This window comes from Catharus ustulatus, chromosome 15 (assembly GCF_009819885.2).
Source record: "Catharus ustulatus isolate bCatUst1 chromosome 15, bCatUst1.pri.v2, whole genome shotgun sequence".
Taxonomy (NCBI): domain Eukaryota; kingdom Metazoa; phylum Chordata; class Aves; order Passeriformes; family Turdidae; genus Catharus; species Catharus ustulatus.
In genome coordinates, this window is record NC_046235.1 from 4,132,447 (window position 1) to 4,150,548 (window position 18,102).

Here is an 18,102-nt window from a genome sequence, read left to right on the forward strand (position 1 = left end):
CTGCAGTCTGCTTCTGCTTACCCTGCAAGATCTGACAAGGATCACAGCCCAAGGTGGGAAGTTGGCTGGCATAAATAAAATTGTCTGTAACCCCAGTCTCCTGAGTCAGCATTTTGGGTGAATAGTTTACAGGGAGAGGACTTCTAAATGAGAGGACAGTGCTTTTTCAAGGGATGTGTTGGGGTCTGGAAGAAGTGGGATGTTTAAGGCTGAGGACCACTCAGCAGAATATGTGTCCCCATATGATGCTGGAGGAGTCAGAAGATTCTGGAATTCCTATTTCTCACAGGTTCCTGGTATTTATGAATCTCTTTCTGTAGATTTGAATTTTGGGTGGATCCAGTCTGAGGCTGGGACCTTGGAGCAGCCAGCAGACTATGGGAGTGTCATTTATTTTTCCCTTCATGTTCTAAAAATGCTGCTGTATTGTGTGTTCACCCCTGTCAGGATATGTCTCTTAAAAAGTCATTGATGGAAGGAGTCATGTGCATGATGGAAAGCTTTTCAGGATGTCTCTGGAGCACATCTCTACCTGAACATGTTCCCATTCCAGAGTTCCCAGTGCCTGGGAGCTGAGTGATGTACAGCCAGAGCAGCAGGGTGAAATTCCTGCAGCTCCAGCTGGGCTGTAGTGCAGACAGTTCACTGGCAATTAGTGCCTTTTGCAGTGTTTGGCCTCCTCTGTTCTGAAATAATTGCTGTTATCATAGATGTTTTATTGCCTTCATTATGGTTAACATTTAAATATCAATGAAATAGTATTCTACTAAGTCATCTGTGCAGTAGCTGTCTGCTAGAGTTATCCCTGAAATTTGTGTTTAAGGAGAATACTAATTCAGCATTGATTTAGGATTCTTAGGGGGAGGGTTATATATTTGTCAGTGAACTATGGGAAACTTTTGCTTATTTGAAAATAAGCAAGTATTTGAAACCTTTGCAAAACCTGAGCCACTCTCATTTGATATCTTGTGAGCAGAAGTGCTGTGTGATTGGAATAGTGCTTAATCTGTTAAACAGAAATATTTTAAGAACTTTTAAAATATATTTGAGTCATCAAGTCAGACAGTAACGGGTGACCTTTCTGTATGCAGATGAATTGCACTGAGAGACAGGGATGTGTTCTCTGCCCTCAGTGCAGAAGGAAGCTCACTGTCACAACCTGTTCTGCCTGAATCCAATCCACATCCTTTAGAAATCAATAGAAAAATCTCTCTTGAATTCCTATGGCCCCCACTGACTCCTGTAGTTCCATATGTGACTGATTCAGACATCAGCTACGTCTGTGATTTAATGTTTGTGAGCTGACTTTACATGTGGCTTTTATTTATCACTGCATACCTAAAATCTTCCATCTGAGTGCATAACTCATTTTAAAGTAACAGGCAACTAAGGCAGAGGGTTGCCTCAGAATTATATTTTTATGTTTACAGGGAAAAAAATGGGGGTACAATTATAAATTCAATTTCTGATCCCTGTTTGAACTTCCCAACATGTAAAGAGCAAACACACACAGATACTGAAGGGTGTGTGTGTTGATGTATATATTCATGCACTCTCAGTGGGTTTGTTCACTTTCTGAAATTGTTGTTCAGGCTTGTTTTTAGCTCACTGACCACAAAAGACTTTGGTTACATCACTGAGTGAATAAGGGAATGGAGCACAAGCAATTTTATGACAGAGAGGTTCATTTTGCACCCTATAATCTGCCCCAGTGGGATGTGAGTTGTCTCTGTGACCTTAGCAGGGATTGAGAGGCAGAGCTTCAGCCCTGCAGATGGACACTGGTGCTTGGGGTGCTCGCTGCCAGCACTGCAGCCACAGCACAGCACAGCCCTGCAGGCTGGCAGGCACAGCTGGCAGAGGGGCTGGCAGCTCCAAGAGCTGACTTCCAGCTCTCCTGCTGAAGTTGACAGTGTTTCCCCTTCATCTTGCCTTTTAAATTTTTAGTTGGCTGCCTTGGAGTCCTTGTATATTGAGAACCTGAACCCACAAACCCAGTGGTTTGTACACCCCTTGGTTCCAATAAATGGCTGTGTATTTCTGGTCCAATTTTTAATATCTTTAAGTTTTCCAGAGGATCTGGAATAAATGCTACATGTTATACCATAAGTTATCATGTACTAAGACTGACAGCTCTTATCAGCCTGGTGTGAACGTGTGTGACTTTACTGATACAGATCTCTGGCAGCAGATCTCACATGCAGAGTCCAGATTTTCAAAACTCTGCTTTTACTGGCTTAACTCTCTCTGCTCACAGGTTTGGAAAGGAAGGGTAATTTTGCTCTGTTGGTGCAGTTTGCTGTCATGGGTATGTCAGCCCCCAAGCTGGTTCCAGATTGCCAGTGCATCCATCTGGTGCAGCACTGTGCTGGAATAGCAGCTCTGCTCCTGCTGAGAGTGCTTGGGCGCTGTCCTGCCGGGATGCAGCACAGCAGCAGCAGCAGCAAAACAAGCTGCCAGTGTCAGAGCTGCTCCCACCCTGCTCCTGAGTGTGCCTGTGCAGAGCCAGGGTACCCTGCAACCTCCTGCCTTTGCCAATATGTGTGTGTTTGTCTTCCTGTGTACCCAAAACCCGGTCGTAATAGGGTAAAATCTAATTAGCTGTAATCTGCTGATGTTTTAGATGATGGCTCTGCCAAGGGATTTCTAGGCAGAATTGTAAAAATGGTTTTTGAATTGGCAGATGACCAAGAAAGAGAGTAAACTCCTGGAAGACTTTTCTAGAGCTTTTGATTAAATGTCCTTATAAATACATGACATTGGAATAGCTAAGTAGTTCAGGAAAGGATGACATACTGTTAGGTTGATTCAGAATATACATAAACACACAAAAGCAGTCTTCTGCCAAAGTGACCCTGTGGAATTCTGTGGCCCTTGTGGAAAGTAGAGGTTGCTGCCTGCTCTTGTGCTGTGGACAGCACACGTTTCAAACAGGCAGTGGCAGGACTGGCCATGCAGGGACACTCAGTGGTCACCAGCCCTGTCCATTGTCATGACAAACTGGGCTACTGTATTTGCAGATTTGGTGCACTTGGAGCATGGCAATTATGCCCTGTTGAAGTGCTTTCCATTTCCTGTGCTATCTTGATAAACTTTATAGTTTCTAATTTACTGGAGAGTCATTGATATAATTAGGAGCTACACAAATGGGAGCAGCACACTGAGCTGATGGTAATCTCAGTTCATTCTTCCTGAGAAGCTCTAAAGGGTCCCTCCAGCAGCTGAGATTTTCTCTTTAGGCTCTGCTTTGACAGAGCAGCAGCAATCCTTCTATGCCTGGGTCAGGACATGCTTTATTGCAGGCTACTCCACTCCCCATCTATTTTTTCCTGAGGAAAGGGAGAAAAGGGAGCCCATCCATCCATGTGTTTCTGAGGAGCAATGGGAGCTGTCTGTCCACATCAGTGGGCTGTGCTAACAAGCCTGTGAGAGCCAACAGCTCTCTTTTGGTCACACTGCTTCAAAACCCTTCCAGTTGTCTTTAAATGCAGTGCCCAAGTCTGATGCCCCCTGCTGAGGCTGCACCAGGTTATCAGTGATACAGACAGGTCTACCTCTGTTCCAGTAGTTGGTAAAAACTCATCTTCTGTACCCCTCGTTACCCAGATGTGCTGAACAGTGACCTCCAACCATCCTGAGGCTGCTGTTGGTTGCTTTCCCTGAGCAGTACTTTCATGGTACTACCAGGGACTGTGTCTTGCTGCTTGCCAAGAATTTTAACTGCTTGTTTCTGTAAATGCTGTGTTGGTGAAGAAATGGAAATAATTGATCAATTTATTATTGTCTCTTTTTTTTTTCTCTCCTAACAGTACCCTCAACAACAACAACATCACCCGCATTCCTGTTACCAGCTTCAATCACATGCCAAAGATCAGGACTCTGTGAGTAGGCTCTTCTGTTATTACAATACCATCCTGATGCTGTAAGGCAACCCTTTGACTATTTGTCATCTGTGATAATGTCATTTCAGTCCCTCAGGCTGCCTCAGGGGCCTGGGTGGCTGCAGGGCTGGGAGCCCCTGGGGAGCCCAGGTTGGTTTGTGAAGGGGGCTGGTGCCCACAGAGCCCTGAGTGCCACTGTTCTGGATCTGCCCAGCATTAAGTAAGAGTCAGTTTTATCAAGATTTTGAATTTACCTGGGAAATAAAGTGGCACTTTTTTTTTTCCCATGGGAAAATCTATAATGTGAAATGTGTTCCAAGTTGGAGCATCAGCAAGATCATAAAAATGCTCAGATGGATCAAATTATTGAATTGTTAATATCCTGTGTTTAAATCCCATTTATTCTTTTCAAATTCAAAATACTAATTTCTGAAACAAGGCATTTTTAAAGAACATGAAAAAAGCATCTTTCCAGATACTTTCTGAAACAAAATTTCACTTATTCTGATGGATTTTTTTTTATAAAAGCTTCTCTTATATCAAATCCATTTATTTTTGGGCTGCATGCCATTGCACTGGAAAAGCTCTGTTCTTTAGTAGATCAAAAAACAAAGACTGTGAAATTAGACTAAGCATTTGTATAATTTAGCCATAGCCTACCAAAACCATTTCCTTAAGTAAATTATTTCTTTAAATTCCTTCAGGGAATGCACAGCATCAGGAAAAGTCACGTCTAAACAAAGCACCCCTGTTTTTCCTCCAGATTCTCAAACTCATCCAAGATGTGTTTAATTCTAAAGGCAAAGAAAGGGAAATAGTAGGTAGCCTGAAAATTTTCTGTGCCACTGAAAAATGCAATACTTCAAGGACGCTATGCATACATGTGTAGAATCATATTAAATAAATTAAGAGAACTGAAGAAAAATGGCTCTGGCTTATGTCAATCTCTCTGAGATAACCTCTGAGTTAAATTTGCATTCTTCATCAAATGATGACATTATTAGATCTTAATGTAAGTAATTAAATGGAAATGAGATGTTTGTCTTTTAGAAGAGAATGGCTAAAGAAGATAAAGGTGTAGAGTTAAGGTTCCTGGAGTTTTGCCTTTTCTTATTCAGTCACAGTGGTCCAGAAAATTTGCCTGGCTTTTCCAGATTAGCCAGTCTTGTCTGTTAGCAGAGCTCAGTGCCTTCAGTGCCTTCTGCCATTTTCCTTTTAGTTTAATTTCAGAGATGGCTTTGTATGTAGCTCCCTGGAGACTTACACTGACTAATCCCCCTCTGCTGTAATTAAGGGGAAAAAAAAGAAAAGAAAAAAAAAGGGAAGGAAGTCATAAATAGGATTTATAAAGGGAAGCTTTTCTATTGAATTCTGAGAGACACGTTTTATAGAACATGAATGCTGCCCCACTCTAAAAGGATTTGCTGGAAATTTAATTTAGGGTCTATGGATAAAAGGGCAACTTTAGCAAACTTGCATTTGTATTCATTCACCTGATGTTCTGTGCAGTCAGTTCCATCAGTATCAAAAGACAGGTTTCAGTCTCCGAAGACTGCCAAATAAAGCACAGTACCTCTAGCAGGTAAACAAAGGAATTTGTACAAAGATACTGTTTGGGGGAAGATGTTAATATCCTCTAGACTTTCTTGTGGGAAATGGGTCATGAATGATGTTCCTCACATCATGGTGAGTCTGCTGTTGCCAAAAAAAATGGTCATCAGTGTGTCCACCTTCTCAAATAGCCTGACACTTAGATGTGCTTTTTTTGGAAGCTTTTTGTAGGCAATCCCTGGTCTGAATGTTCCTTAAGCAGGGATGAGCCCTTTTTCCAATCAGGTCCAGTGCAGTGTGGGCAGTGTTTTCCTTTGTGTCCCTTTTATACTCTGATGAGATCCATTACAGGGGATGCTCTTGCTGCCTGTGCTCTGATGGTTCTGTGAATAAACAGCTTTCCTTTTTGCCTATTGTAGAAGAAAATATAAAAAGTATATTAACCTTCAACATGAGCACTCAGGGGAAAAAATAAAAAGGGAAATATGCCAGGAAGTCTTGAAGCATTTGAAGCATTGAAGAATTCTTTACTAAAATCAGCTCTTCTGTACTAAGATTTTTTAGTTAACTGTCTTTTCTGTTCTTAAGTTTCATTGATTTTTAACCTTGATTGGAAGTGACAGGAATTAGTTGTTATTGATCTGCTTTCCTTTGCTTGAAACAGCTTTATTTATGATAAAGCATGTTCCCTCTACCTATTTGCTTAATGGTAAGTGTCCTGTTGTCTCTGCATCTGTGAATTACTGCTGAGACAAGTAATTACATTATTTCTTTTAATTTTTTTATTTAAGAGTAAACTGAGAATGTGCAAAAGCACTTCAGTGTTTTTTGTGTTCCCAGTGAATTGGTTTATAATGCTCTTGAAGTACTGTGGAAAGTCTTCTTGATGCTGTATTTATTAATATAATTATCAAAAATATATTCTGGTGGGCTGCTTTGTTAAGACAGGGTCTCTAAATGATCTCCTGTCCGAAGCAAACCGTGGAGTAGCTGTGCCAAAAGACTTGAGGTGATGACAAGGCGGGCTCTGCTGAGGCAGAGCTGGTGGGTTGCACTACTGAAACAGGAACCCCCAAAACCCAGATAAGGCAATTTAGTGAGAGGAAAAAAGCCAGCTCACAGAACTGGAAAACTGCTTAACCCTGACCCTTTTTGTGACATTGTGCTTTTGTCACTCATGCTGGCATCCAGGGGTGCAGGGAATGGCATGGGATGAGCTCAGTTCCAGAAGGAAGGTGATCCTGAGTGTCATTGTTCACTGCTCTGGTGGGAAGGGTGAGACACTGATGACTTAAATGAAACACTGACTGTCTTAGGTTACAGATTCTTAATTAGGATGATTTCTAGCTAGATGATATTTATGTATTTATTTGTTCTTCAACAAAAAGGCAGATTAATGTTTCATAACAGCCAAATATTTTACTGGAAATCTAACTTACTGCAGCTTCAATTAAAGAGCTTCACAGTCCCTAAACTCAAGGTCTTCTAGCCATCTTTGTAGAACAATTACATTTTACAGTACTCCCAGGAGAGTAGTGCTTTCCATTTCTACAGGATAAACTCTCAGTTCCAGATTTGTGGATTTTTTTCTTTCTTTATTGTGGCTGTCCACCCCAGACATACAAATCTGGGGGCTGTCAGCCCGGGCGCCACTGTGAGCTGAGCTGCTGCTGTGCTGTAAGGACAGCTCACAAAAAGACATTTCATTTCTTTGGGGGATGGACAAGGCTAAATCTGGTGCACACCAATTGTGTGCCTGTAATATTAGTGAATAATGCTTTGTCTAACCATTTCTGACAGGATTTTTAATCTGGTTCATCATTTCATTTGGTGCAACACTGCAAATGAATGAGTCATTACAGGAATGAAATAATTAATGTCCTGGACTTTTGTTTTGACCTAAAGTTTGGTAGCTATTTAAATGACCAGATTTGTTCCCTGAACCCATCATCATTTGCAGATGTGATAATGGCTCTGGTGCCAGGCGTGGAGCAGGCTGGGCAGGGAGCTGCCCATGAGTGGATCTTTCATGAGCTGAAAATTCCTGTCTAGATCCTTTATAGTGGTGTTAAATTACTACAGGAAAAAGAGCATGGATGAACTTGTACAGGCAGCACAGGAACAGAAATTGTATCAGTAGTCTCCCAAGTTTTCTTTTGCCTGTCTTTTCCCAGAATATTCTGAGTTGGAAGGGATCCATAAGAGTCATCAAGTCCAAGTCTTCAGTGAATGGCCCATGCAGGGATCAGACCCACACCCTTGGTGTTATTACCGCCATGCTCCAACCAACTGAGCTAATCTGGAGGGCTTCTCTCTCTCCCAAAAGGATGGAGAAGAGGGAAGAATCACTCATCCTCCTATTCTTTAGCCTGGTCCTCAGGCTTAACAAACCATTCATTCAGAGATATCACATCCATGGAGTTCTTTCTGACATGAAACCACAAAGTGATTACGTGGCACAATCTTAAATTCCGCATATTTTTGTGTTTAGAATGGCCAGCTGTAGGTGGATCATTATTGAACTTAACTTTTCAAAAACATTACAAATAATAGCACAAATTCATATCTGACCTTTGTATAATATCCCATGGCAAACCTGTGAGCAAGACCCTGCAGTGATCCCCCTGGAGCAGAGCAGAACACGGGGGGCTCACTGTTGCTCGCTGTCTGTGTGGGTGTTGTTTGGAAAGCCCGCAGTGACCGTGGCTTTGCTGTGTGTTTTGCAGGCGGCTGCACTCCAACTTCCTGCACTGTGACTGCCACCTGGCCTGGCTGTCGGACTGGCTGCGCCAGCGCCGCACCATCGGCCAGTTCACCTTCTGCCTGGCGCCCGTCGGCCTGCGCGGCTTCCTCGTGGCTGAGGTGCAGAAGAAGGACTTTGTCTGCTCTGGTAATGGTGCCAGTTCCTCCTTTATCTATCTCATAGTGTTGTTCCCATTAAAAAACCAGCGTGGAGAATGGCTGTGTCGCGTTTGAATGCAAACAACAGCAATCCTGTTTGGTTTTGTCGTCGCTAAACTGTATGGGAGGAGATCAAATTGTTGGTTTTTTCAGCTTTGTGAGAATTATTGGATTCCAGTTAACAATTTGGTTCTCAAATTACTTCTTCTGCTTTAACATTTTCAGTGATATCAACATAAGAAATCAATTAAGTGTGGATAATTTGGTATTTCTCAAGGGAAGAGCTCTGTAGCTGACTGGAATACAAAAGAAAGGAAATAGAAAATGCAAATCTGAGTCTGTTGACAAATGATTGGACTTTAGAACGTGAGGAGCAGATTTTATCCCAGGGATTTTATCACAGGGATTCTTGGGGAGCCAATGCACTTTGCTGTTGTATGCGTTTCCACGCTGATAAATGGGGCTGATGATACTCACAAATCATGTGTCTGTCTGCTGGGCCTGCTCATCAAGTCTCTGGAACTGCACTTGGCTCTTGCAGGATAGAAATACATTTTCCTAAAAGGAGAAGTAAAAGAACAAAAGAAAAAAAGACAAAAAGTGGAAAAATAAATGCCTGAGTTGGGTTTGAAGAGGGAGGATGTGGTGGAGGAGCAGCATGGCAGTGTGTATGCTGTGGAAAAAAAGATACCAGACATAAGTTTGGAGGTAGTTTTGCAGCCCCAGTGGTGTGATGCAGGGGGCTTGTCAGGGAGATGATGTGAGTCTGAACCTTGATAGACTGCAAGTCTTGTGCTGTTTTGTTCCTTATCTCTCACAGCCTGTGAACCCTAAAGCTTTATCCTATGGGTACATGGATTGGCTGATGCAAATAGAGTAGAACTGCTGGTGCCAGAAGTGTTTCAGGAATGCCTTTTTTTCTGTCATTCCATTTACATGGGACAAAGTAAGAGCAACAGTTGCATTTAGAGAAAGAAGAAAGGTTTGCCCCCACTCAACCATGGTTAATTAATGCCCAGCCCGAAAGTGTGCAGAAGTGTTATGGGCATGTGGAAAATAAAGCTGTGCATAGTGTTCATTGAGATGTGACATTTCAGAGTGCTGAGCAGTTTCTGCACTGTAGTGCAGATGATAGGCAGAATATCTGATAATTTACATCAAAAGTTTAACTAAAGGAAAAGTTTAGAAATGTAACAGTCTTGGGAGAGGAAGGATAAAACAAATGGAAAAATGAATGAAGCTATTAGCAGAAGCTAATTTTACCAAAGAGGCAACCACAGATTTTTTTTTCCTTTCATGAAATGAAGTTTCAGATGGAGCATGAGTTCAGCTATTTGGATTTATGATACAGTGAAGTGGAGGAAAATGAGTTGTTTAAGTCAGGAGAAGAGATAATAATTGCTGAATGAGAAATGTAATGTGAACAGAACTCATTTAAATGGGGTTGTCTGTGCAGACTATGACTTCCAAAAGTGACAAGGTTTTTAACAGTTCCCTGTTGGACCAAGAGGATATAGGCATTCTCCAAAGATTTGCCTGCTTTTGTAAAATATATAAAATCATGAAAATTCAAGGAAAGAAATTTTCAGTGAGACAGTCCATCAACTGTATCCTTGTAACTCTCATTTGGGAAATGAAATGAAATGTACTGAAAAAGAAATTCATTTGGAGAGCTCATTTTAGCAGTGGATTTAGCTGAGAACTCAGCATAGTACATGCTAGTTCGATAAAAAACTACATGGACAGCTAGTTTAAAGAGGATATAAATCTTGCCTTCTCCCCATTACAGTTCTTATACCTGATTTTACAGCATAATTTGTTAATGTGTGACTGTGAAGTCAAACTAGGACAGGCGGTGAAGAGTGAACTGAACTTGTCTCTCTGCAAAGGAATTTTATAGAAGTTAAGGTTATGTGAATTACAGCAGCCAACCTCAAGCCACCTTTGCATCCCAGCTAGGAAGAGCTAAAAAATAAAGTGGTGAACTGCTCTGTTGAAGTATAGGTCCAGAATGTCAAACCCTTGTGTTTTTATGGCAATGGGAATATCACAGCAGCAAAAGAACCCTCAGCTTTTCCTTCACTGCGAAATGGGCTTTGTCAGAGCATTCCAGTGCAAAACTGGTGCTGCTGGATGCTTCAGAGGAGAAAGAGTAGAGTCATAATTTAGGGAAAGAAGAAAACACAACATTGAAAAACTGGCTCCTCTTTATTCTTTGAACCCTATGCAAAAATAGCAATGTTTTATAATTTTATGAGAAATGTTTCTTTGGAAACAGATTTTGAATGCTGCATGCCGTGAGGGAAAAGAAGAACTGAAATAATGATAGAGAAGTGGCATAAATGGAAGCCAGATTGCTGGCTTGCCTGTGGATGTGTCCTGCACCATGGTGTTTGCATTAGGTGCAAAGTCTCTCCAGATAGTGCTGCTGAAGTCAGAGTTATGTGCAGGTGTATTGAGGTAAACTGAGTCATACCTGTGTAACTTGGGTGTCAGTCTTCCAAAAATGTTGTTCAGCTTGTTCTTGCACATTATAAAAAAGCTGATTCAAATAGTGCATGTAGGTCACCTGTGAGCAGTGGAGAAGCTATTCCAGATTCCTCTTGCTCAAGCATTTGGCTCAGAGCTGGAGGTGAAGTGCAGCATTCAACAGTGTACAGTTGCCTGGAGATAGGTTTGGAAATATGTCTGTTTGGATTTGTGTTACTGAGGAGAAGGGGAAGGGTCAGGGACAGAGTGAGGCTGGGACTCACCATCAGAGGAGAGTGCCAAGTGCTGCTGGCACTCCTGTCACCCACCAGGGCCTTCTGGCTGACTCCTTCAGCAAGCTGTCCCATCCTTGCAGGAGAATCTCTCCTCCAGAGCACCTCTGACAGAGCAGCCTTCCTGGGCCTTTGCCTTCAAGGCCATCTGTTCTCCAAACAGCCTCTTTCTCCTGCACAGTTGGTTGTGAGCTCTGGGATGCTTTTGGTGACAGTCTCCTACAAGATGGGATTTGTAGAAGAGGAAATTCTGTGGTACCATAGGATGAGCCCCTTGTTGATGTGCTGCACAAAGACAGCAGGCTGTATTTCACATGGGTAGGGGGTGTATTTCAGTTGGATAACAGGGTGTATGTCACATGGATGGGGGTGTATTTTACATGGATAAGGGGTGTATTTCACATGGATAACAAGGCTGTATTTCACATAGGTAGCATGATGTATTTCTCCTCCCTCCACTGTAGCTTTGTCATTCACTGCCACTCTGCTGTGATGAAAAAGCAGTGTACTAAGCAAAGACAGTGTCAGTTGAAATACTACCTGTATTCTGGTCTTTGGAAGATGTTTATTTTTATATTCCCTTAGGTAGCAGAAAAGCATCTGGGGGTGCTGGCTTATGCTCAGTACCTCTTACAGCTTTCCAGTCTTTGCCTGGATCAGACCCAGCTTCCGTCCTATGCTCAGATGTTTCACTGTTGGACTGGCTTCTCCTTATGTGTCTTTGTCTCTAAAACATGTTTTTTTCTCTCTCTCTGCTTATTTATCTGTCTTTTGTCCTCCCCTGACCTCCTTATGATAATAATTTTATTTTCCTCTCATGTAAGTTTTATTATGGCTCTTTCATTTTTCTTCTACCTGCTCCTTACTTATTGAAGCTGAAATTAGTTTACATATTGATCAGTTATGTCAAGTTATAATGTGTTTTCTCACCTGCAACAGCTGTAAGGCTTTGCAAACAAAGTAGTGGGTTCATGAAGCTAATGTCATCAGCAACACTTTGGTTTTTTCAGGGCTCTCTGTACAGAAGCCACTGACCCCATTTGGAATTTATTTTTTTTTGCAGTGGTGAATTGTTCTGTTTTTCCTAGGAATATATGTGAGAATATCTGTGCATCTAAACAGAAGCATTGTGTCTTGTACTGTGATCTGTACATACTTCAGCTGCTGGCCACATTTGTTCTACTTTTGGCCAGTATCTTGACAAGGGACAGTGTGTAAACTGGAGTATGAAGACTGGCTAAGATTTCCTAGGCTGGACCAGACATTGATATTTCAAAGAGCTGCTGAAATTTTTAAGTCTAAAATATGTGATTTTTAGTACTTTTCTAATAAAGCTTTCTTCAATAATGAAACATGCATTGTGGAAGGAAAGTGGGTCCATACAATGTTATCTTTTTATGTTAGAAACCATTTTCTTTAATTCTTGATCCTTAGTTCCCATTCTGAGAGTCTCAAAGAATGTAAAGAAAATCAAGATGCATAATTTGGACTGAATCACTTATAATTTAGTCTGAAATTGACTCAAGAGAGAAATTATTACCATAGCCAAGTGTTTTCTGGCTAAGTAACTGATACTGATTTTGAGAAGACACTGGGTTGACCCAAATCTCGGTTGAAGATCTAGATTTTCTGATCCTTGTGGTGAGACTACAGCTGAGGTATAATAAAGAGGGAAATGTGTTAGCTTCCTGCTGCTTCATGCAGACTGGAAGCCCTAATAAGGAAACAGATTTATTTGAGTGAGGTCAAACAGTCCTCAAACATAGCTGTTACTCTGGCCAGACCACGGAACTCAGGAGATTGTCTTGCTCCATTTCCTGATAACTTCATAGCATGTTGCTGAGGAGACAAGCAACAACAAGTAGCTAATAAAATAGCACTCTTCAGGCTCAGCATCTCAATGAGAGCATTCAGGAGATGCCAAAGGAAAAGTGTGTGGGGAGGGAAGCTCCCCCCATCTGCTCCTGGTTAAAAACACCCTGCAGTCCTGTGCATGCACAGCAGCAGTGGGACAGGAGGCACTGCCAGCACGGGGGATTGCTGCTCCTGGAAGCTGAGCAGGGCGGGGATCCCCAACTGTTTGCTGGGGCTGCAGGTTTTGCTGGAGATGCAGGTTTTGCCAGGGATGGAGGTTTTGCCAAGGATGCAGGTTTTGCTGGTGATGGGATGCAGGTTTTGCCAGGGATGCAGGTTTTGCCAAGGATGCAGGCTTTGCTGGGGATGCAGGTTTTGCCAGGGATGCAGGCTTTGCTGAGAATTCAGGTTTTGCCAGGGATGCAGGCTTTGCTGGGGATGCAGGTTTTTGCTCAGAATGCAGGTTTTGCTGGTGATGGGGATGCAGGTTTTGCCAGGGATGGGGATGCAGGTTTTGCTGAGAATTCAGGTTTTGCCAGGGACGGGGATGCAGGCTTTGCTGAGAATTCAGGTTTTGCCAGGGATGCAGGCTTTGCTGAGAATTCAGGTTTTACCAGGGATGCAGGTTTTGCTGAGAATTCAGGTTTTGCCAGGGATGCAGGTTTTGCTGGTCCAGGGCAGTACTCCTCAGGAGGTTTCTTCTCTGTGCTGTCCATCCCGGTTCATGGAGATGGGCTGCCCTTGTTTTCAAGGAGCTGGATGAGCAATCTGGGAGGAGGAGGAAGAGACCTTTGTGTGTGTGTTTGAATGGTCACTTTCTGCCTTGTGGGACACCCTCATTGTTTTCCTGCTTTTAGAAGGGACCTTAACCACTTCATCTAACTGTGTGACCCCTTTCCAAAAGAGTGACCTTTGAGTCACCTTAGATGGTGGCAACTCTTTGTCACTGTTCTTGCTTTTTGTGACCATCCACAGACCCAGTAAGTTGTTCTTACAGTGGAGTCTAGGCAGGATTTAAAGTGTGTATGACTTTTAAAGCCTTTTGGTAAAAATTGCTGTTTAAATTTCATCTTGGGAAATTTTTGTGGAATGATGATGGAATTTTTATCTCGTGTTAAAATTCACTACCACAAACTTACATTAACATTTATTCTGAAGAAACATTTCAGTACTGTATATTTGTTAGTTGCTCCTCAAATGAAATTATATAGGAAATTTGGAGGGATACCAATCGCTATTGATCAGTTTGTTTGTTTTCAGTTTTCGTGAAGTTTCCTATTACAAATCTAAATTTACTCTAGCATTAGCAGTGATGCTGTTTCATACTGTAGGAATTGACTTCTTGACTCGCTTAGTGTGTAAGATGCCACATATGGTGTTTTTCATTTGGGGCACCATCTTGTGAATCTGAAGGATAAATATGTATTTATTACAGCACTTAATATTTCTTTAAAGACCAAAGCTGAAAATTGGCTTTTAATTACAGTAATTTTAGTTTTATTACTGAAAATGATGTCTTACCTTTCAGTATAATTAGCCCTTCTTTCTGGAATTCTCTTTTCCCCAGAGCAGTATGTGTAGCCCTTTAATGCTTATTTAATGATGGCAGGTTGGGGTGTAATTATTCAGCCACTGAGCTTTTGAACTGTTGCTGTAAAAATAATAACATGATTAGCTTTTATGTTAATGTCCAAAGCTGGTGGTTTGTTTTATGAGTAGTTATGTTGGTAGTATATCAGTACAGAAAAAAAAAAATGCTTCATGGCAATACCACAGCTGTGCTTGGAGCTGTTTCACAGAGAGCAGTCATGGTAAATACAGAGGAACAGGGTTGACTTTGAGTAAGTGGAGAAGCCTTTGCATGAAATTTGTAGACTTTTTCTGTTTAATACTTGTAGGTGATTGGAAACTCATTGATTGATACACAATTAATAAGAGTAATGAAAGCAGGCTTAGAGCTGCTTATAAAATAATTCCAGAAATTAATATCAGACAAATGCAAAGTTGCATCCAGTGGAGACCAGGTTTGTGTGCATTTCTGCTTTGTTGACAGTGAAATGAGTGATGTTATGTAGTGGCATTACACCTGTGGGGGGTTGGTTGCTCACACTCCCCCTCCTCAGAGCACTGAGGTGAAACCAGGATCTGCCCTAGCCCCTCCTTCCATCTCATTCTCTGCCTTGGCTGCTCGCAGGGCTGTTTCTCAGAGCTCTTCCCTTACTGCCTGCTGCCTGGCAGTTCTTTGCCCTTTCTCAGGTGCTCTCTGACAGAGGCACAGGAGCTGCAGGGCAGGCTCAGCTGTGGAGCCCAATGGAAGCAGCCAGAGCTACCCACAGCAGCTTCCCTGGCAGAGCTGGGCACCAACACGCTGTAATCAAACTGAAGGCTCCTTGAATTTAGCCCTTGGAATGGCAGGCAAGCTCTGAAAAAATGGAAATAATTTTATTCTGTCATTTCCAGACACCTTAAAGAGCTTGAATGTAACAGGGCCTCTTGCAAAGACCAGAGGCAGCAACCCCAACCTGTCCCAGGAAAGGTCTTTATTTTCCCTGCCTTCCTTAGCATGTTCCAAGTGCCAAAGAATCTGGTCCATGGAATCCCAAGGCAGCTCAGGGAAGGGGATGGTGCCTCACTCTACAGTTCTTGCCCACTGACCTGGAAAAAAGCATTTCCTCCCTGCAGATCTGTCCATGACCAGACCAGAGCCCCTGGATGTCATTATCAGGAGACAGATCCCACTGTGTCTGCCATCTCTGAATGGCTGTGTCAGTCTGTAATGCCTCTGGCTGGAGTGAATCCCACATACTCCTCCTCCTCCTTCTGAAGAGAACAGCTTTAGTGCCAAGGAAGGGACAGCCCCCTGCTTGCTGCAGCAGGATGCAGACAGGGAGGGGAGGCAGAAGCAGAGACAAACGTGCAAGCAAACACAATCATGTACTATTTAAAACTCCTTTTCAAATGACAGTTAATCAAAGCCTAAGGACTGAGTAGTCTTAAACTATTTCTGTTCCTTCCCTAACTTCATCAGACTTCATTGTGGAGCAGTCCACAATGGATCACCTGTTTAGAGCTGTACTCCCTTCACAGGCTCACAATTGATCATGACCATTATCTATCTTTTAACCTTGTGCAGGTGGCATCCTTTTCACTTAAATAATTTATGTTCCTCTTCATTTTTATGCTTGAATATATTTATAAGTTCGCTGTATTATTTCTGGACCTATTTTTAAATGTCACTTCATATGCACCTTCAAGAGTGCTGATACAAATTGTGGAGTTGGCATTAGTGAGATGACTGTGCATGGGCACCATTTGAGCTGCAGGAGCACTACATCTTTTAAGACTTTCTGTTAGAATTTTTTAGTCTTTGGAAGCGCAGGCAGAGTCCAAACCCAGAGAACCAAATGCACACTGGCAGCCTTCCTAGTGGTGCAGTAGTTGGAAAGTTAAGTTCTACCTGCTTTAAGGTGGGCATGCCTGTGTTGACAGGGTTGGAGAATGACCTTGAAAGAAAGGCTCAGAGTGGACACAGGGCATAAGAGATAATCTGGTTTTTCAACCCCTCCTTTGGAAGGCTTAGGTGGAATAAATTTCCCTGAGAGAAAAACATTCTTGTCATAGTTTTATAGACTTCAGTTGTCTCACAGGTTCTGTTTTACTAATCCTTCAGAAGAACAAATTCACTCATTCAACCTCAGATGTTATGGTTGAGGCAGCTTCTTTGTACTACTGTTTTTTCATTTTTATCAGTAATATTCCATATAACTGTGGTGCTATTATTGTTAATTAAATAATTGCAATATCAGTGCTTTTAGGATAAAACAGTGTGAAGTAAGGTCTGATTTTCAATGATGTTACTTTACTGATAGATTGTGAAACTAAGTAGGGTTTTGTAGAGTAAAGTGGGCTTCATTCATTAAGCCAGATCTTCCTTTCAGTGGGGTTGGATATTTTCAGTTTTATTCCTTGATATTTATTTGTAAACTGATTAGTGTTGACTTTTGCCTTACTGAACTGTTGTGCCTCTGTGCCATGAATTTTTAACAGATAAATTTGCTCTTTGGGAACGTTCAGCAAAGCAGAGAACTTGAATCAAATAATGAATATTCAAGACTGGCAAGCTTTTGCATACCATGAGCTCAATGGTATTAGCATCAATTAGGGGCTTAAGTTACTAATCATAAATCTTAAAGCTGTGTTCAACAAATAGCTGTTGAACAACCATAGATGGAAATATTTGCTTAAAACATTTGCTGCACATTTGTGTAGAATAAACAAATTCATACAAATTTTGTCCATTAGTGGAATATTTGCCCTCAGTAAGGAATGTTTATTTTGCTTATGGTCAGTTGTGGTTCCCTTGCCCATCTCTCTCTGCAGGACTCTGTGCTCCAATGTCCCTTTAAAGTGGGATGCAGACATCAATCAGGAGCAACATCTGCTTTAGGTGTTTTCAAATAAATTAGTTCATATCACTGGGAATCTAATGCAAACTATGGCTCATGCAGTAGGAATTGATTTCAGATATCCCAGCATGGTCAGAACTTCCAGTGGGTTATTTAATTATACCCAAAAAGGTCATACTATATCCATGGATCTGCAATACTTGTAGTGTTTGGTTTATTGATCAATAATTTCGTGTCTGATATACTTTAAATGATGTAAAGTCAGCACAGGTTTTTAACCAGGAAATCCTGTCAGATTTATCTTAAAATCTATTAACATGTTTTACAAATAACTAACAATTTGCTGGTGGAAAGGAGCTGCTGCAGAGGTGATTGGATAGGTGAGGAGGTAATAAAACATGCTGCTTAGTGTGCTGTAATTGGGTGTCAGTGCAAATGAGATTATTTAGTTTATTTAGTAATTGCAAAATTTATTTTAGATGCCTGTGACATTTAAACTGTTCATTTATACACCATAACAATTATATTCTAATTGTAATATTAGGCTGTTTGCTGCTTTTAAAAGAGGCCAATGAGGGACTTATTTGAAAACAACATTTGATTTTCTGTAAATGTCTGGGTCCTGTCTCCCCTCTCTTTCCTCTTTTCCCTAACCCATAGTCTGAGACTGTAAATTAAAGGGGTGCCAGATATTAACAACCATAATTATTGACACTGTTGTTCCACTGAATCAGGTAAAAAAAAAGC

General features: G+C 41.6%; 1 protein-coding gene across 5 annotated transcripts in view; it reads left to right on the plus strand.

The window, feature by feature from the left end:
* SLIT3 (slit guidance ligand 3) overlaps nucleotides 1-18,102 on the plus strand; it is a 466,954-nt gene that overhangs the window by 278,374 nt on the left and 170,478 nt on the right. For all 5 annotated transcript variants that reach the window (XM_033073074.1, XM_033073076.1, XM_033073075.1 and 2 more), the window contains 2 exons: nucleotides 3,810-3,881; nucleotides 8,159-8,322. In XM_033073074.1, coding sequence (XP_032928965.1) covers nucleotides 3,810-3,881; nucleotides 8,159-8,322 — 236 coding nt within the window. The remainder of the gene's footprint in view (nucleotides 1-3,809; nucleotides 3,882-8,158; nucleotides 8,323-18,102) is intronic.